The 21,369-nt window shown below is 47.0% G+C and overlaps 1 protein-coding gene across 1 annotated transcript; it reads right to left on the bottom strand.

Moving 5' to 3' along the window:
- Positions 1–4,525: 4,525 nt before the first annotated feature.
- LOC142583545 (uncharacterized) lies at positions 4,526–21,366 on the bottom strand. The gene is made up of 8 exons (XM_075694032.1): positions 21,286–21,366; positions 19,449–19,847; positions 18,490–18,798; positions 15,985–16,455; positions 14,090–14,317; positions 10,005–10,418; positions 5,789–6,081; positions 4,526–4,720 (listed from the first exon to the last, which is right to left on the bottom strand). Exons 1-8 carry the CDS (start codon positions 21,364–21,366, stop codon positions 4,564–4,566), a joined length of 2,352 nt encoding a protein of 783 aa, XP_075550147.1. The 3' UTR covers positions 4,526–4,563.
- Positions 21,367–21,369: the final 3 nt, after the last annotated feature.

Raw genomic sequence — 21,369 nt, 5'->3', positions numbered from 1 at the left:
TAGAGTGTATATTTGCCACACAACGATAATCTTCATCTGTCTTGCCCGCATTTCCTTTCTTAAAAACGCTGCGCTCGTTACTTTCCTGTCGGGAATGCTTTGTCATGTTGATAACGCGCATGCCGCTCGTTACTGGAAAGTACCGGGCTCGCCGCGTTAAAGAAAGGAAATGCGGACAAGACGGATGACGATTATCGTTGTGTGGCAAATATACACCTCAAAGGGTGCATCCGTTTTAAGAGTGTAGAGAGTAGCCGTTGCACTCACTTCGACAGAGTGCTATAAAAATCGCAATTTCTATGAATTGCGTCTCCCTCCCTGCAACGCGGTAGGAAAAGCTTGTTGAGCGCCGTCTCGATGCGGCACGATACGGCAATAACATGGATGGATGGATGGATGGATGGATGGATGGATGGATGGATGAAAAACTTTATTAGGGTCCTTTAGGGCGCGCACTAGCGCGCAGCGGGCCGCTCCCACGTCGGGACAGAGAGGCCGAGCCTCTCCGCCGCGTCGCGGGCCCTTTGGACAGCCCATAACTGTTCTTCGAGGTTGGGGTTGTGTAGGACCGCATCCCAGCGTGAAGAAGTGTTGCTTTCATTGCCGCGTAACGCGGGACATCGCCAGAGCATGTGAGATAAGTTCGCTAAGTCATTGCATAGTGCACGTGCATTTGTTGTCCGAATTTCGGGGTACATCTTGCGAAGAAGTAGGGGGTTTGGGTATGTCCCCGTCTCTAGAAGCCTTAGTGTCAAAACCTGAGGCCTATTGAGTTTGCAATGTGGGAGGGGGTAGATCCTTCGAATGGTGTAATGATATTATTGAATATTCTTACACCGTGGGCAATATTTCGTATAGACAGGATGTGACCAAAGACAGTGCCGCTTTGATGATTGGTAAAATATGTAACGTGGGATTTATGGTCGCACGATATTGCAATACTGCGTAAAAAGCTACGACATTACGTTTTACAACAGTTTTGAGTATCGCAGTTCTCATTTCCTGAAAGCCCCGCCTCTTGCGCATGGGAGACGGTTTTCGGCTATGGTACTAGAATATTGGGACCATGTTTCAGCGCACACTTGAGGTCAAGAGGAGAGAGGAGAAACGAAAAAAAAAATTTTTAAAAAGATGGAGGACGCCTAAGCTTCGCCTTTAAGAGGAAGCTTTAGCTCAGGCCCAACTCCGACGCGGCCTATTCAAATACATGTAAATCGCAAAAACGTTTTTCTGAGATAACCCCTGAACCGATTTTGATTAAAGTTGTGGCATTTCAGAGGGAAAGTTAAATTCTAGTGACTGTTGGAAGCGGAATTTCGATTTAGTGCTTGAATTTTGTTAAAAAGATCTTCAAATATTCGACCGCTTGAAAAAAATAGAAGCACGAAGTTCACAAATTCATAGCTCTGCATCAAGAACAGATATCGCAGTGCTGTAAACGGCATCCATTAGATCATTTAAGGCGGACAAATTTGATATGTCATTTGAAATCTTACGTGAATTTGTTACGTTGGTTACAAGGGTTCTGCAAAAGCTGTATTGCCATGTTACCAAATTTTTTTACATTCCTGTGTAACATATGAATTTTGTCCGCTTTAGATGCACTATGAGATGCAATTCACAGAGTTGGGTTATTTTTCATTGCTGAGTTAGAGTTGTAAACTTGATAGTTTCGTGTTTTTTAAAATTTTCGATTTTCGCTAATTTTTTTTAATAAAAAGCGTTCCTGGGAAACTAAGAGGCCAGTTCCTCCCGTTTCTTCCTTCTCATTAGCTCTGGTATAAGCGCTGTCCAAAGCTGTAGAAAGGCCGAAGACACCTAGGTAGTCTGCATTGCGCGAGGCTCAGCACCGTATTGTTCGGGTGACCCGTCTCGGCAACTCAGTATTTACCCGGGAGCGCAATTTTCGGACAAGAGGCAGACAGACACGACAATAAGCGGACAATACGCTACTTGGAGCTTCTCTGTAAGCGCTGATGTTTTTTTTTTCTTTTTCTTACTTTTGTCACACAAGATTTAAGCGCTGTTCAAATTCGCTGAAAATATATCGTGTACCTAGGTGCATTCACGGCCGCATATGTGCGTGAGATTCGCGAACCACGACGTCAGGACCACTGAGAACTGAAACTATATCGTGCAACCTACGACGATGCGCAAAACCCGCAGAGGGCGGATAATTCAACGCATGTCTTAGGCATGTAGGGCCCTCTGGGCTGTACTTTTCGGCGATAAGGTAGCCTCGCCGCCTACGGGATTATCTGACCGAGCTATGTGGGATGCTGTGGATATATATATATATATATATATATATATATATATATATATATATATATATAAGGAACGATAGGATGGCCAAGCACGCTGTCTGCTGTTTTCACTGTCGGTGTCGAAGTGCCACTTCTCGGTAAACCCTGATGAAACCCTGATGAAGGTATACATAGTTAAAGTATATATATATATATATATATATATATATATATATATATATATATATATATATATATATATATATATAGAGAGAGAGAGAGAGAGAGAGAGAGAGAGAGAGAAACCGATCTGGTGGGACGGCAATGTACGTGTCAATGTCACATAAACGGTCAGACAGTAATACATATGCATACAAAGTGGAGGAAGTAGTCAATGAAAGCTTTAAAAAACAAGCATGACAATTTTTTTCCTGCAGTGTGTGTGTGTGTGTGTGTGTTTGTTGTGTGTGCGTGTGTGTGTGTGTTTGTGTGTGCGCGCGCTGTTTTCCTGTGAATATTCAATGCAAACAAACAGGTCTGAACTTTCGTTTTGCTCAGGAGTTGAACCGGAACAGAACCGTACTCGCCGACACGGAACGAAAGAAAGGTTCGGCTCGCCACTCTGCCAGTGCCGATGAACTGCGACGCCTGTGTTCCATCTGGAGTCTCGCATACATTGGCTGCTCCAGCGCCGGGAGCGCGCACCACTAGTTACTTGAGCGAGGGCCAGGGCACTGAGGCGGGTGTAACCTTTTTGTGCTAGTGCCGCTTTGACATGCCCCCACATATGCTCCCATGACAATGGCGTAACGGACAAAGAAGTATACGCCCGTGACCTCTGCGTATTTCTTTTGTTTCATGGAAATGATGGTTTAATCTCGTTTCACTTTGTCGATTACATACTGAGCATAAGCTTGAGCAAACCAATCGCGATTTATTACTCGAAAGTGCGACGTCGCAGCATAGCGCAATCGGCAGACGAACTAAACATCCTGCATTGCGCGCTTCAGGAAAGCAACACTGCACTCACTGGCTGGCATGCGAGGCCAAAGACGCATTTCGCACTTCAACTTCGTACAATCTATACTCTACAATGCTTGTGTCACCATGCGACTATGCTTCGGCATCAGTGAACTTTCAAAGCTATTCAGTCAGCGAAGGCGAATCACAAAATGCGGATATAGTCAGAGACATGAGAGTCTGAGCCAGACGAGTAGAAACTCCTCGTTAATTTTGCTGCGCACAGTATGCGCTATAGTGAAGAGCAATATAGCTCGGCTAAAGGGTATATAGACTACTGGTCAGTCTGTATATGTACACGCACGAGATAGAATCGAGTGCGATCGAGTCAAAGATGCACATTGTATACAAGTCGGCTTGTTTACACAACAATGAACAAACATCAGCGCCAATTGCGAACAGTATTGCTCAGTAACTGGGCAAAGAAAAACCAGTCGCTCCGGCTCAGTTGAAGACGGCAAGAGCCACAAATTACCAGAAATAACAGAAAACATTCAGACGACAATAAGTCATCAAAAACCATGGTTGTCCCAGTTTTATATATATCTTTGCCCTAACTCTACCAGTGCGACAAGAGTTCGGGCACCTACGCCGATTCCATGCACATACGTATAATGCGACACTAGTGCGTGAGACGCTATTTCTGCATGTGGGCCACTACGCCATCCACAAGTCAAATAGAGTAATAACGCGTTTCCATACTGATGTATGCATTCAAGTACTTGAGATGCGCACGCACAAAACCGAAAGAATGCGCGAAAAAAGAAAAATATGGTCCCGATGTACCAGAACATAAGTCGACCGTATAGACAGTACAAGGGGCACTCGGTGACTTAGTGCCATCAGTCTTTCTGTCCAGTGGCAGGTGAAATGGCGTCACGCGAAACTCATGCGATTCGCAGTACCAAAAATATCGCAGGAGTGGATGTCCTTGGTTCAGCCATTTGGGATCGGGACTGTCAGTGACACAATGATCAGAACCAATAGTCGGATAACAGTGCTGCGACGGATAAAAAAAATACTTGAACGAACACAATTAACGCGCAAAAAAGAAATTAAGATACAGAAGTAAAACGAGTGATTGGTCATAACGCGAGCACGAAGGGGGAAAAATATGTGAATGCGAACGTTGGCAAATCAGAAATTCTGCGGAACGCAAATACATAAAATAAAATAAAAATAATAAGAATAAAATTCCCGCAAACGGTACGACACACTGGGCATATAGTCATACGACGCAATCCCTCCACGCACTCCACGCACGAAACGTGCAGCTTGCTGCGTCTGGCGTGTGCTTTCAGAAGACGTCTGAAATGTCGCAAGTCCCACGGGGCGCCATCTGGCTTCCGGCCCCGCAGCCGAAGGCAGCGGTGAAACCGTGCACATTGCGCACTGCAGCGTTGCAGTCCGGACCAGCAGGCAGGTGTCCGGGGAGCCGACGGTAATCTGCGCACCTTGAGGCGAGATGAAAGAGGGAATAGTGGAGCTTGGCGTCAAGACGGCATGTTGGAGAGGAGTACTTGCATCGCCACCGTAAAAGGATACTAAACAACAACAACAACAACAAACACAGCAATCAGTTCAGACAGATTACGTTGTCTTTGAAAACTATTTTTGTAAATTTTGTGATTATAGGTTGATTATTAGAAAAGAACGCGAACGTTGAAGATCTATTTGTGAATTTTCACGCCGAAATTTGAGCTCTGGCACGTCAGTGTGATGTCATGAATTTAAAGTACATTTTTTTTGTTTATTTGGGCTGCATTGGCTCAATGAAAGCTTTCGAAACTTTCGAACTTTGTATCTTTCCGAAGACAATGTCTTTACTGATAAACAGTTTTTGGGTCCGAGCCCACGGCGTCAAAATTCATGACGTCAAGGCGAGATCGTGCGGGAAATTCAAGGCGGCGGCGCCACCCGTCTTTCGTATTTTTTCTGGCTTACCAAGCCTATCCCGGCGGTAACACTGGCGCTTTGGTTGTTGAAGGGTAATTTACTAGTACAGGTAAAATAATTTTTTCTTTGTTGTCCCTTCAAAGGGACAGATTAAAGAGAGAAAAAATATTTGAGCATTATTGGTGAATTGCCTTTCTACAACAATAAATAAGCGACTCTTGCCGCGATGAGAAGGGTTGGTAAACCAGAAAAGGGCCAATAAAGAAAAGGCGGGTGGCAAAGCCACCTTCCAAGTCTCTCCCAATCTCGGCGTGACGTCATGAATTTTAACGCCGTCTGCTCGGGCTCCGTTGTTTATCGATAAAGGTGGACACATTGCGTTCTAAAGGAGCCAAAAATTTAACATTGCAAGTTTGGAATGCATTCATCGAGCCAACGCAACCTAAATACAGAAGAAAAAGAGAAAGAACAAGTAACTCGAAATTCGCGACGAGTCCAAAGCTTCGGAGCGAAATTAAAATAAAGGGAACGTGGAACACGGAGAAAGTGAGACAAAAAAAAAAAATGCTTAGCATCAGAATTATACGAGGGCGCCCCTCGCCCGCAACCTGTGAGTGCGTGCGCACCTGCTCAGGCAGTAGGTGAGAAAGAACACCTGGTCGGCGGTGTAGAGACGAGTCTCCCCGTTGGAGTCTCTGATGGACAGAAGCTCGGCAGGCGGCGAGCGCCGTCTGTGCCGCTTCGTGGCACCGGGTGCAGCTGCGGCCTTCTTCAGCGCTTGCCAGCTGAGTTCCAAGGCGACGACGTCGGCGAGGTTGTTGACGAACTCGGACGGGCACTTGAGGCTCTCCGCCCGGCGTTTGATGTCGCTGGTGTTCGCCCACGAGGACGACGCGAGTCCGCCGTCGACGTCAGCGTCCTGAGTCGGTGCAAACAGAGCGCGGTGCGCTCTTGCATCATCTGCGTTTTGTACGCACCCGAGAGCCGAAGACGGCGCAGCAACATAATCGCATTTTAAAGGGACACTAAAGGTTACTACTAAGTCAACGTGGACTGTTGAAATACCATCACAGAAACCTCGAAACGCTTGTTTCGTGCCAAGGAGAGACTTATTTTAAGAGAAAATGCGTTCTGAAGCGTCCGCGTACCTCTAGCGCAGTTCAAATCGCCCGCCCTCCGATCGAGGAGTACTGACATCATGGTCTCATAGTGACGTTGCGCCATCGGTGAGTAGAACTGCGTCCGCAGACGGCGCTACGGCTTTTCTGCGCAAAACGCAAACGCGCGGCCAGAAACAGAGCCAAGACAGAGCCGACAGCAGAGCGAAAGCGGGAGTATGGCGGCTAGCGGAAGGAGAAACGAATTACGTCCCACATTACGTCCCACGGCACACGGAGAGTCCGTTTTCGTTAAACTATAGGCTGCGGCGAGCTCGCAGCGTGGTCGGCGTTGTCTATGAGAAGCGACGAGCCTTTTCGCACTCGCAACGGGGCATAAAAATGTGCGAATCCACGCAAAACTCGGCCTAGAAACGTGCTTCGCCACAGCCAGGGCTCAATACGACCCAAGCTGGCACGACCCAGATGTCGTTTCCCGCACCGCCACCAGGCGCCGCTACTATACCTCAAACTCCAGCGCAAGACGCCCATAAGCTGGTACTTCATTCTATGACGCTAACTTCGACGCTCGTCGCAATTGACCCTGACACCGACAGATTGGCTCGCGATGGTGGGCTCAACTTCAGCGATTTGAGCACCGACGAGCGCGACCGATGAGCGAGACCGATCAGCTTACTGTCTGTTGCCTACAAAGTATTTACTAAGGTAATTGCAAATAGAATCAGGAACACCTTAGACTTCTGTCAACCAAAGGACCAGGCAGGATTCCGTAAAGGCTACTCAACAATAGACCATATTCACACTATCAATCAAGTGATAGAGAAATATGCAGAATATAAGCAACCGTTATATATAGCTTTCATTGATTACGAGAAAGCGTTTGATTCAGTCGAAACCTCAGCAGTCATGGAGGCATTACGGAATCAGGGTGTAGATGAGCCATATGTAAAAATACTGGAAGATATCTATAGCGGCTCCACAGCCACCGTAGTCCTCCATAAAGCAAGCAACAAGATCCCAATAAAGAAAGGCGTCAGGCAGGGAGATACGATATCTCCAATGCTATTCACAGCGTGTTTACAGGATGTATTCAGAGACCTGGATTGGGAAGAATTGGGGATAAAAGTTAATGGAGAATACCTTAGTAACTTGCGATTCGCTGATGATATTGCCTTGCTTAGTAATTCAGGGGACCAATTGCAATGCATGCTCACTGACCTGGAGAGGCAAAGCAGAAGAGTGGGTCTAAAAATTAATATGCAGAAAACTAAAGTAATGCTTAACAGTCTCGGGAGAGAACAGCAATTTACAATAGGCAGCGAGGCACTGGAAGTCGTAGGGGAATACATCTACTTAGGGCAGGTAGTGACGGCGGATCCGGATCATGAGACGGAAATAATCAGAAGAATAAGAATGGGTTGGAGTGCGTTTGGCAGGCATTCCCAAATCATGAACAGCAGGTTGCCGTTATCCCTCAAGAGAAAAGTATATAATAGCTGTGTCTTACCAGTACTCACCTACGGGGCAGAAACCTGGAGGCTTACGAAAAGGGTTCTACTCAAATTGAGGACGACACAACGAGCTATGGAAAGAAGAATGATATATGTGTAACGTTAAGGGATAAGAAAAGAGCAGATTGGGTGAGGGAACAAACGCGAGTTAATGACATCTTAGTTGAAATCAAGAAAAAGAAATGGGCATGGGCAGGACATGTAATGAGGAGGGAAGATAACCGATGGTCATTAAGGGTTACGGACTGGATCCCAAGGGAAGGGAAGCGTAGCAGGGGGCGGCAGAAAGTTAGGTGGGCGGATGAGATTAAGAAGTTTGCAGGGACGGCATGGCCACAATTAGTACATGACCGGGGTTGTTGGAGAAGTATGGGAGAGGCCTTTGCCCTGCAGTGGGCGTAACCAGGCTGATGATGATGATGATGATGATGATGATGAGCGCGACCTGCTGCTGAGGGCTAGCACTGCCGGCGTCGTTGCGTACTACGACGGCGGCCTCGACACCGGCTCTCCGGAGCGGGAAAGCAACGATGGCTTCCCACGACATCACATGGACGTGGCATTCTCGCTGCTTGCTCCAAATGAAAGTTTCGCGAGCCAGCAGAACCCTCACAGCACGACGCGATAACGAAACTACTGAAACTCCAAAGCGTGCGCGGCGCAGAGTCGAGCGCGCAGAGTCAAGCGAAAACGAAACCTTTCGAACACCCATATTACTGAAGGGTAACGTCAAAATGTTATTTTTTCTTAGAATCGAATAGACGTAGACAAGTAGCATTTCTTTCCGTCTTATAATCGAATGAAATGATATTTTTAATACGAGTAGTTGAGTATTAGTAACACAAATTATGAGGAGTCCTTTCGTCATCGGGTTAGTACCGGGATGTCGCTGGGGGGTCTCAAATCGTGTCATGCATTTACCTCAATTTCTCGGTTACTAAAGCTCTGTTCGCGATTATATTGACGCTTTAGACGTTTTAGAACATTGCTGTACCACTTTAACTTGAGTTTCTGGTAACCTTTAGTGTCCCTTTAAGTTGTTTTGTGCTGACGACTGCTTTGTTATACGGACGTGAACTCGCCACCCCCCTTCTTTTCTTTTTGTTTAAATATTTAAATACCATGCTTAGATTCTAAAAAGCGTTGTCTCCATGTACGCTGACAAAGCAACGATGGAGTTGCCTCGGGTTTATGTCGCCATGTTTATACACTGACGCGGAAAACGCTTTTGATTTGCCGAAACACACAGATCGAAATGTACCTCAGTGCGGTAGTTTCATACATAGCGGCATTTCCATTGCATTTCACAGGTGTTTCTCGTCTTCTGTCGCGACAGGGTCGTTTACATCAAGTTTCACAAAAGCTGACAAGATTGTGATTAAATAACCTTATTACTGTCCCACAGCTGACGTTATTAATATTTTACTGAATCACTTCGGAGTCCATAGACTCAATATTTGTTAAGCAAAGCAATGAACGGGGCTAGTTGGTGGACGTTCATGATTGTGTTACGCTTCCGCGTTACACTGAAGGAACTAATGGACGAACATAAGAAACAAAACGCGGACGTACGTCGCGCGAACTACCAACTTGTTTCGTGTTCTTTAACAGTGTCTTTAACAGTTTAATAATAACAGCGTGTTCCTTAATAGTATCAAACAAGTTGGTAGTTTGATTCACGTACGTCCGCGTTTTGTTCCTTATGTCAGTCCATTAGTTCCGTCAGTGTAACGCGAAGCGCAATACAGCCATGAATCAATATTTGTCCATAGCAAGTATTCACCAATATCGAATATCAAATTTCCGAATGAAATACGAACTGAATAGCCGGAACAACTCCAAATGTATTTCCTATATCTCCATTACACGCACACATTTCGTAAAAGTCAGCATCGTGAAGTTGACCTTAACCCCTGTTTTGTCAACTCTAACCCATGCGTCTTATGTAATTCCTCCGTATTCCGTCGTTTCATGGCGCTATAAATTTCCCGTGATGAATGCCATCCAACTAGCCCGCTTATCTATATCTCACTGAACTTTAACCCAGCACCTTTAGGCCATGCCTCTGGTTAGGCTTAAGCCATGGCGTCCGAGATCTCGGCACACGTTGCCCAATCTCGGAGGCTGCGCTTAAACCATTATATTCCACGGGTCAAGCGGACACTGAATAACCTCCGTTCGCGAACCACTCGCGCCCACTCTCTCCAACTCACCGGTGGCATAAACGTCAGCAGAAGGTGAGCCAGAAAGGAGGCTCCGAGGCCCCCGTAGTTCGCGTGTCGCAGTTCAGAGGCACCGGGATGGTAAAAAGGGCTGAGCAGTGCAGCGTGCGACACTCGAAGCCGGTTGTTCAGCGGCTCGTACCGCATCGCTTCGAGCGTGTCGGCTTGCCAGCGCAACTGCATGTCGTCCAACTTGGCGCCATTCACATTCCACAGCACTTCGCTCGTGTTCAGCCAGTAGTCCATCAGCGTCGGACGCGTCGTGCTGGAGTTCGCGGACGTCGACAGCGTCGGATGAACGCCCGTCGAGTTGGCGCCGCCTCGTTCGCAAGAAAGGCAAAAGCCCGAGTAAAGCTGCCAGAGCGCCTCGTCGGACCCATACTCGTCTGGCGGCCACACAGAGACCTTGAACGAAAAACAGTAATATGCGACGAGAGGAGATAACGTTTTCTATTAGTTAGTCTATGCGTGAACTAATGGATGCACCTCTGATGATATCAGGCAACGAAGCTGAAGCTACGCGAGCATAGTATGCTCTCTGAAAACTCATTCGGCGCCTTTCACAGTGCAGTTTCAGTGCTGATCTGTGACGCTTTCTACGGAATAATTGAGTCATATATTACAACTGCTACGACTACTTACGTACGAAAGGTTGAGTCCAATTAGGGATTACTTATGCACCTTTTGTACTTGCCGTAAGCGGCGTACTGTGTTTTCGTTGCGGGCGCACGTCATGCGCTGGGACAGCTGGCGGCAAAAAAAAAAAAAAAAGAAAAGAAAGAAAGACAGAAAGAAAGGAAAGAAAAACGTGTCACTCGGCTCGTTCCGCGGTAAATAGGTTTAGATCGGCGATGCCTTCCACTGCTTTCACGTGATAATTACGTCATATGTGTATAAAATTCCGAGACAAAACGTTACATCGCATTGTATGACGGAAACCTACATCTTGTGACGCATTGCTTTACAGCGAAGCTGTTAAACACCGATCACACGGAGCACGGGATACGCGTCTCGTTAAGCGTATACGTGAGCGCACGCATCTCCGACTCCATATACTCGCGTGACGAAGAGCGAGCAGCCATACGATACAAGCGAGCGCTTTGAGCGTATACCACAGTGCGGATAGAACACCTTTGGGGGAAACGGTTGAGTTTGAGGAAAGTTTATTCTTAACTTGCGCAAAAGAGGCATTTGCGATCGAGAAACCTTACTTCAATCGGGCTCGATCGCAATTGAAAGTGCCCTGCGTATGACACCCGTACAAAAATTTTGAGCACTTGCCTCTTACGTCGGCGTTGGGCATCGCATTTCTCGCCACCTCGCTCCACAAGCACCTCGTCACGTGCTCATTCTTATGGCACTTGTGCTTCGCCAGCCAAAGTGCATGCAGGCCGATAGCCCCAACGCAAGCGACCAGCGGTTCATTATTGATAGCGTGCGTCCATATAGTCTTTGTGCGACACAGAACCGGCGGTGACTCCCGGCGTGTCAGCACGATTCCGAAACCACTACCGCCTGTTTTCAAGCACCCGCCGGAAGTTCACATGCCGGCCACGTGACGACGGCGCACAGGCTTCCGTCGCGCACGCTCAAAATCAAGCACCGCATGACGCGTGCGTGGCCTGCGCGTCTCCCCTCTCTAGAAGCGTCTATATATTGAAGAAATGTTGGGACTGTTATGTGAAAGGCAAATTTTAAAATGTCCGTGCCAATTAGAAACCCTAGTTTCTGGCCCATATTGAAGCGTTCTATGAAAGGCTTAAAAATTGTTCTCTCTTCTGCGAGCGTAGCGCAAATGGACGGTATATTTCAAATTTCAAAGAAACAGAGGCCACTCTATCGGTGACGTGTACCCAAAGTTTGAAGTGTAGCGCAATTATTTAGTTTAGAAATAATTACGGAATACTTGTCGTCTCCCAGTGTCTATACTTAATGCACGGCCCATATAGGTGCTGTTTTTCAGCCCACCTGGTGAACTATGGGTTGCTCGTCGCTTATATTTCCTTGAGGTAGAAAGCATGCCCTGCGCGACGAACGACAAATGTTTAAGCTGCGTAGCCCAATTACTGCCTTTGTAGAAAGCTACTTATCCAAGCGTTCCAGAGTGCCGTAACACTGCCGCAATGCGCTATGTTTACCTAAGTACTAAGACAAAAATTAAATTAAATTAAATTATGGGGTTTTACGTGCCGAAACCACTTTCTGATTATGAGGCACGCCGTAGTGGGGGACTCCGGAAATTTCGACGACCTGGGGTTCTTTAACGTGCACCTAAATCTAAGCATACACGGGTGTTTTCGCCCAGCCGCCTAACACCATAGCCACAAGTACTAGGACCACTGCACAGGAAACCAACTTCAAATTTGGTGAAACTTGTTTGAATAATCTCAGTGTGTGGCGAAACTGTCGTTTTCCTGGTTTAAATAGAAGCGTTGCAAGGAATTAATGAACCCTCGCTTTTTCCTTACTTTCACGTGTCATACCATGTTTACAATTGGTTTTTCTGGAGTCCTCAGTAAACTATAGTCAAGGCAACTTGTTTAGATTTTGCGAAAATAAGGGGCAGGTTATGGTTAATGTGCATGGAAAGTTCGATGTATGTGTGTTAATTGCGGCGATGACAATAAATAATCAAGCACTCCAGGGCATAAGTAATTATCTTTTTCTAGCGCCGTAATGTTTTTCAAGCAGCCGTTCCATACTGCACATGTATTATCAAGCTCAAAGTTAACAACAATAGGCGGACTACTGTGGATAATTTGTGTGCGAAGTTAAATGCGGGTGGATCAAATACGGCTTTTGCGAAAAGTTAGTTGAATATATGTTTCCACATGTCACGATAAGAAAGGGGGTTAACCAAGGGGCCCGCTTTTATTAGAGCTTATCAATGTTTGTTGGCTTCTCATGGTACACTTGTCACGATGTCGTTATTAGCTACGTTTCCCAATGCACGGAAATAACTCTGCGTTACACAATTTTCATATTAACAGGAAAGAGAAGAATTCTGTGCGCAATGCGTCCCGAAATTTTAACATTACTGGCTTAATTAGGAATGTCACGAAAAATTAATGAACTCTCGTTAGTATTTCCATGCGTGAAGCGACGTTCATCCACTATACTCAGTGAACTAAAGGAGGTACCTTTTTCTCTGTTTGGTGAGAGTAAGGATCATGCAATGGGCAATCCGTAGGCGAAGTTCAAAGTTGGTGGGTTTGTCGCGGATTTTGCAATAAATTATTCATGCAGGCTCTCCGGAGCATTATGGACTTATCTTAGGAGAGGCGCAAAATTTAGCCCGCTGTACTGACATAACTACCAAATGCGACCAAGAATAAATTGAGAAAAAAGGGGGAAGGCTTGTCTGAAGTTAAATGCGTGTGAAATAAGTACTGCCCTTGCTAACAAAATTTAGAAAGTGTTCGAAAGTGTCGTGCTGCCGCTATGGGCTATGCTACTCAGTAAGAACGCAGGCTTTAACGTGCGGCCCTGGTGGAAATGTAAGCTGCAACAAGATCACATCTAGTGAAAATGCATGGGAGGAATATTATGGGCAGTATGCCCGCGAAGGGAAATGCTTGTGGATGAATTACTGCATTTGTAAAGTTTTTTTTTACCAAGTGCCTGAATGAGTGATATGCTGGAAGTTTTCTAACGGACAAGTCATAGAGGGGCAACGTTTTAAAGTGTGTGACTTATTTACAGGCTGCTGACATTTTTAATTTTTAGTGCAACTGCTAGAAAGAAACAGCATGTCTGGAAATTGGGTTGCGATTCGGCGTGGTCACACAAGTCTGCAGTGTTTGATTTAGAATGCGAGTAATCGGAGACGGCCCTGGAAGCCACCGAAGCGTTACTATGTGTGAAACGTAGTATAGAAATGCGTTGACTTTAGCTAGTTGGTACGGATTGATTCCTCCGAACACAGTGCGAATTGAACAACAACAAAGAGAATACACACAATAACGACAACACGAGCGACGCGCGATAGTGAAATTGAGCACTGCTGACACGTGGGTGGCGGTTGTGGGTTAGGCGTGACGCCGAGCTTATGTTACTTTCGGGCATACCATGCATACCTCGAGATCAGACAGCCTCTTGGACACCACAGCTTTGGCTTCGGCGCTCAGCCACTCTGTCTTGGCAAACGATTTTACCAGGAGGTCGCGTAGGCTTTTTAAGAAGACGTCCACTTCCTTGCGCCCTTCCGGTGAGAATTCGTGGACGGCGCTCTCGGACGCCAGCAGCAGGCCAAACCTGCTGGCTGCGACCGAGTAGCACTCGACCTTGACACCGGTAGCGGCGGCCTGAATGTGCAGCAAGATTCTTCAAAGCGCTGTTTCCGTTTTACTGGTCAAAGCAATTGAGTAATCGGCAAGGTCTTTGTCAAAAGATTCGAAGCCATTTCACGAGTTATAAGGTTAGCCACTTAACATTGTTCTGGGGCTCCTGAAAGACTGCTCTCTAATATCCCGCAGAAAAAGTGAGTTTGCAGCTGCTTGAGCGTCGGAGCGACTAAAGCTGTAGAGGGACGCCTGTACGTGACCTTGGGTAACGCAGGTTCGAAGCTTCTCATGAAGACGGTCGTGGCTCGAAATAATGCTTAAAACTCCCGACAAAAACACGAAATGATCGTGCCATCACAATGATGAGGGTCGCAATGAAACAAATTACAAGTAAAAGATTATAAGACGAACGCTTCTTGACCGTTTCTCGTTGTCACAATAAATAAGCTGTCATGAATAAGGAACTTCAGCTTAAACAAAATGAAAAAAGAAACATACGAGACGCTGAAAAAAAAATCATTACATAATTTCCTGACTAATAGTGGCTTTCTCTGTGCGATTCATAATCGGTAATCGTAAACGCAACACCCTTGGCACAAACAATAATTATTCGAAACAACTCAAGGTTCAACAACAAAAAGTGATTCCACGGAATGTTGAACGTTAAATGACGAGAAACCTGTTTGAGTTAGCGAGGTAGCAGCAGTAGCGGATAACACAACCACAACCTCGTAGATTGCAGCTGTTAACTGTTCGTGCCAAGAGGATGAAGGCGGTGTATATGGCACCTCTTGAAAGATGAAGATTGATGAGAAAGATGAAGTGCATGGTACAGAGAAGTACGACGCACATGTAAATACATCTATGGCTACAGACTTCTTGTGTCGCTGGAGCGCATGCATTCTAGCGGGGTTGACCAACAATTGGCACATACACAGTAACGCATACCCAGTTCCGAAGTAGTCTGTTTGGGCGCATATTCGCTGCCACATACATAGGGAGCCAAGTTCCAATAGGGAGCCAAACATACCCGGCTAGGAAACGACGGTAAACGCGAACCTCAGGCAAGAGGCAAAGAAAAAAGAACACTATCCTGTCGACGCATTCGCAACATGAACATTTATTTCATGATTAAGTTCACAAATTCCTCACAGATTTGACGGGGTCTACAGAATTCATGCAGCCTGCTGTGCCTCCTTATACATTTCTTAGAACTCTAGCTGCAGCTGCAATTTGCTGAAATCTAGCTGCAACTGTAAGTAGTTACGGAGCTTACTTCTTTCATTCAAAGGTTATTTTGTAAAAAAGAAATGGTTCTTTTTAATATTGTTTTGTTCTCTCCAATTTTCGTGAAATTGTGGCCTATGTAGAAAATATGCCCCTGGCAGTTAACATATTGGCACTTTCTTTTATATGCTACAGATATCCACCCATATTCGTACAGTGAATTCCGCGCAAAATGTTTTGTCCCTTCCGCGTATTTGAATAAGAGCTACCGCAAGTAAAGCTTATTGTATACTTCCTTTAGTCCAAGCTTTTAGGCGGGTAGTTGTCTTTTCATATATTAGCGCCAAAGATTACGCCAACAGGCTGTTGATCATTACAGATTTTGAAGGCTTTGCAGCAAACCATCTAAAAACTTTCTATAGCAGACTTTCTATAAGCATTGCTTTTATAAGGGAGCTCACCTCCTGGCTGCCAGCGATGACGTAGTAACCCTTGGGCCAGCCTATCACCGTGAGGATTTGTACTATCCACCAGGACAGCTGTTCGGCTAGCGCATCTGTGCTGTACGTGGACAGCAAATCGTCAATCCTCCACAGAATACGCACGTCTTCCAGCGACACTAGCGTCGTCCTGTCCACACTCCTGCCTCCGGATGTTTTTCTCAGCGGCTCGAGCCAGTTTCCTATGGTAGAGTTTGGCACAGCAGCCGCGACCTCGTGTACGGTGGTGACTGCAGGACCCGCTCCTGCTCCTGGCGTCCTGGCGGCGTCCAGGATGGCCAACACGTCCTTCTCGGTCTCCAGCAGTCTCTCCCTGCTGCGCTTGTCCGGCAGCGACGCGTTGAATAGCCTGTGCAGCTCCTCGTAGTAAACATGCCGACGGTCACCGAGTGTTCTAACAAAGTCGAGCCACAGTGTAGGTTGTGCACAAGCCTGCGACATGGTAGAGGGTGGCGTTTCGATAGGGTTGTTCAAGGTCCGCACGTGACATAGCATGCAGCGTAGAAAGTGAATACGAAGTGTTCTGTCCCGACAAAATAATAAAAAGAAGCTGGTCTTACGCACTCGGGGAATCGATCTTAAGCGAAGTATTTTGCTGGCACTTGCTTCCCAGCATCGTTTGAGATAACGCAAAGCGTTACAAAATGGGCCAACGTGCTTTCGTAAGACGAGCAACTGTGTGTCCGACGTGCGCGTGTTTGACGACAGCAGCAAGACGATAGTGACAACATTCGTGTGACAGCGATGGCATGATTTATACCCTGGCCGTTCAACGCGAACTTACGACATGCCATTTGTTGGGTTCTGCATAGGTACTGGACAAGAAAGTGAGAGAAAGACGTGGATTATGGCGTGATCGGCGACTATAATCGTAGGTTACCTATGCCTATATGTCACGTGGTTTATGTTGAAACGACGATGGGAATTTTCACCACGGCGTAAAATACTGGGGAATGTGGACAGATCCCGTAGACGGTGCAGTCTAACACAGTGTCTCAAGGCGCGAGCTCTGTCTCGAAGAAAGAACACGAGAAGATGACACGTGACGCACGCGTCGAACGTCTGAAGGAGCCAGTCGGCTTTGGCACGACAAAAGTACTCGTGCAATCGTGGCCTAGTAGTCAGAGCATTGGGCTGCTGTGCTCGAAGACGGAGATTCGATTCCACTATCGATCGCGAATTTCGCTTAATTTCAGAGTTTCAAAGCGTGGCGATTCTGGAAACACCTATTTACTGCAAAGTACCTGGAATGAGGCACAGAGTGGTTCGCATTAAAAGAAGTTGATTAACCTGACCAAGATTGTGGACCGGGGACTAGAATCGAAAATCAAGGTGCCATCAAGCGGACTGTGGCTAGCAGCGGGAACGCAGTGTATGCGAAAGCTTGCTTGGAAAATTTTGCGTATGACTCAGTAACTTCTATGCAAAGACACACATGATCGATGCATGCAGGTGTATTTTATTTCAGACCTAATTTTTTTACCGATGCCATAGCTGTGCGTGAGGCCTCTCGCTAAGTGCACTCATTTTATTTGAATTAATTTTTTACCCATGCCATAGCTGTGCGTGAGACCTCCCGCTAAGTGCACTCGACGATATACCGACACCAAACACTGAGAAACAAGCAAAAGAACGCACGTGTCCCAGCAGTAACCTTATAAATATTATCAAAACTTGAGCTACCTCCAGCATCGGCTCGCATTACAAACTTAAAAACCTTTACGAGGACGCATATTGTGCACTGGTGTCAGGATACACCCACAAGGTCGCGATTTTGTTCAAGTACTTTATAAGCGCATCGAACAAGCTTTCAGGACATGCTCCAGCAAGTCCCAGCAGGTTCCAACAGGTTCCAAGGGGTTCGAAGTATGGAGTTAGCTACAAAAATTACAATGGAGACAACTCTTGGGTTAACGTCTATAGCAGCTGCAACATTGGCGCTTTAGCATGGAAATTATGAGTATTACACGGATTTGCCTCAACATCGCCCTTCTAGCTTCGAGGCAGTTTTGTGAATTTGCGAGTTCATAATTTTGAACAAAATGCTGCCTTTAAATGCAACAATTGGCAATAATTAGGCGTGCATGCAGATATTCATAGCGGTACAAGGTAGATAGAGAAGGTTTGAGGAAGCAAAGGAAGGTTAAGGAGATGCACACACAAATTCTAGAATGAAAGAAAAAGTGTACTACTGCCACAAGGACGTCTGAAGCAGCAAGCGCTAAGATTAGCCGAATCCATGTACTAACCATTATTCCATGGTAGCTGAACATCGCGGCGCCAGAGTTTCCTTTAATAATCCTTATAGGAAGCTCTGTGGTGCGAACGGAAACATCAGCGACAACCACGTATCCTTCTGGCGTGTCGTTCAACGGATTGCTTGGTTTGAAGCACGCATTTTTCGCTTCATCTGCGCTAGTGAAGCGGTGTTTAATTGGACGCCTTAGCGTATCAGTGCCATCTAACCTCAATGAACAAAGCTGAGGCGTTGCCGTAACCCGATACCGGTTTTCTGGCCCTGTCGACGTAGGCGCGGAACCACGTGTCGACACCCAACCTTATGCTGAGGGTCAAAACGGCCTCGAGCGGGTGCACCTCTGGCGAGGAAGAATTGCTGAACGGCCACCGTAGGGGCACACGCTTGAAGAAATCCACGAAACGATCCACGGAGTGCTGTGTGTTTTGATTGTCCGTGCACTCCCACAAGAAGTCGCGGACAATCCTGCAAAAGAGGGAGAAGAGTTCATACACTGAGAGAATTCCGATCACTCGAACCTGTTATCTCCAATTTAAGCAGTTATCGTCAACATAGTGTCACAGTTTAATGCTATAATGCATTGGCGGAGAGTTGAATTCGCTCCTGGAGACGCCGCTGTACAATGTGGCTTGAAATAATGAAACCTATCAATTCCCTCGAAGTTCTCTTCTGGAACAACTCGCTCAGACAGCATCAGTCTGATCAGTGTTCGCAATATAATGAATATTTCTGAGTAACTTTCTGTATCTGTTTCAAGGGGATCCAAGGACTGCATTAACAAGAGAACGATAGAAGGAAGCGCCAGACAATAATAATAATAATATTTGGGGTTTTACGTGCCAAAACCACTTTCTGATTATGAGGCACGCCGTAGTGGAGGACTCCGGAAATTTTGACCACCTGGGGTTCTTTTAACGTGCACCTAAATCTAAGCACACGGGTGTTTTCGCATTTCGCCCCCATCGAAGAAGCGCCAGACAATCGTGATAGTGAGCATAACATCAGCGAACGCAGCTACCCTATGACAAACAATTCTTACGAATAAAACGTTATGAGCACGGCTTCTGGTTTGTAGAGCAGTTCGGACGCCAGAGTGACTGTGATTCACATAACTATGGTGTAAAAGAGCAAGCCTAAGGTGCCCCAAGTAGAGTGCGTACTTGGATGCCTTGAACTTGGTATGGCCATCGAGGAACAGGTCGACGATTTTCAATTCGTACTGCCTGATGACGTGCGCCACAAGGCTCGGGGAAGTGCGGCCGCCGGAGGTGGTGTACGCGGAGATCTTGGAGCAAACGAACACGTTCATGTTGGTGCAGGGGTCGGTGCTGTAGTTCAGCAGGCCGTCGAAGGTCCTCGACAGCTGCAAGCAGGCAGCGGTGACGCAGGTGGCTCGCGTTCCGGTTAGGCTCCTGCCGCGAAGCCACACGAGCGAGGCCACGAGAAGAGCGATGAGCGCCGCAATCCCCACGATCGACATGATGCGGCAGCGCAGCTTTTGCAGCGTCAGCGAGAGCTGGAAGCCTTCGGTGCGCGCCACCGTCGATTCACTTTTCAGTGTGGTCGCCTGCGATTCGAGTGTGACAACAGCGCGAGCTCTCTAACGGTACTTTGGAGCCTATCGCGCTCCAAACGGACTTGCAGTGATGCGGAGGCCTCTCGACGTTGAAGCCAGAGAAGGCATGCCGGAGCCAAATGTTCAGCTGCTCTCAGAGCAATCGGAGGAGCCACATGATCGAAATTCTGTCGTAGCTCGATTGCGCTCCCAGCTCGAAGGTGAGAGCGCCTCCGAGTGCTCCCAGATAGAGCGCGCCGTTCCAAACGAACCAGGCGAATGTGTTTTGAGCGGTCGATTTCGACAAACAATGTAAACAGCAACCAGAAGAGCCTTAGAAAAGCACCATTTGAATGCGCCATCAGTAAACAATCCTATCAGAACCATATGTTTCTTCCGGCCTATGCCAGCGAGTCTACTATTCTATAGACTGTGGGGCCCATATTCCCCAATACAGATGCTGCTATCGCGCCAGCCCAACAGCATAAGTTTAGGCGTCAGCTTGGTAAGTACAATTATTCATTCATTGACACAAGTGAGAGGTGGGCGCACATCAAGCGAGCATGCTTATCAAGCGGCGATCTCGGTCGCTTCATAATGGCCCGACGGTGAGGCGCAAGCAATCACGTCGCTCACTGAAGTCACAGTTGCGCTCTTCGGTTGTTCAGTCTCGCTTTTCTGTGTGAAATTCGCCTGCATTAATTACGCTGCAAAAACTAGTAGCGTAAGCTTTTCTGAAAACGGTTACGAGTTCCTTGGATCGCGCGCTTCAAGTCTTCAACTGGGACCAATTGCATATCTATCTTGGGTAAAACGTTATTTAGTCTAATTTACATAATTGTTTATTTACTAATGCATTTCGTGAAGCACCCAGTATAACATCGGCATGCTCAGGCAAGCTAGGTGACTACTTGTCGCCGCCCCCTATCGAGAGAGATTTCCAATATAAACCAGCATCATGAAGTGGTGAAAGAGCATTGAGTTGAGGACCGTTCGGGATCACGAGGAAAAGATGTGTTTTGAAACACCGGTGTGCAGCGCAGATCTGCAGCAGGCACGGCGACCCGCAGGCACGACGACCCGCAGGCAAGGCGACCCGCAGGCACGACAACTCGCGGCGCTCACTCAAGCAATTTGCGCTGGCACATTTCAATGAAGGCGGAGAGCATAACAGTTGCTCAGGGTGGGAGGAAGGTTAGGTACGTAGCCGCAGACAATGTCGCTGCCTCTCTGCCTAAGCGGACAACTGAACTATCCTGCAGTAGACGAGCAGTCATCGAGCACCTAATCTATGTTGCCAGGCGATACGGTCTTCCGTCATGCCAAAAGCAACGCCACGCTCAGAGCTGCTTAGGCTAGAGAACCGACAAAATTAGCGTGGCATGGACGTTGGCTCGGATCAGCCATTGAAACCCTGTTATAGAAGGCCCTAAAAAGCTAACAATGTTACACAAGCTTCTGACAGCCTAGCGCGCGGGTGCTGTGCCAGGTGGCCGTCGGGTCTGCTGGACGAACCCGTGCTTTGCTCCATTTT

This window comes from Dermacentor variabilis, chromosome 5 (genome assembly GCF_050947875.1).
Source record: "Dermacentor variabilis isolate Ectoservices chromosome 5, ASM5094787v1, whole genome shotgun sequence".
In the NCBI taxonomy this organism is placed as follows: Eukaryota; Metazoa; Arthropoda; class Arachnida; order Ixodida; family Ixodidae; genus Dermacentor; species Dermacentor variabilis.
Note: the sequence above shows the minus strand (reverse complement) of the source record. Positions and strands in the feature narration are given on the sequence as shown.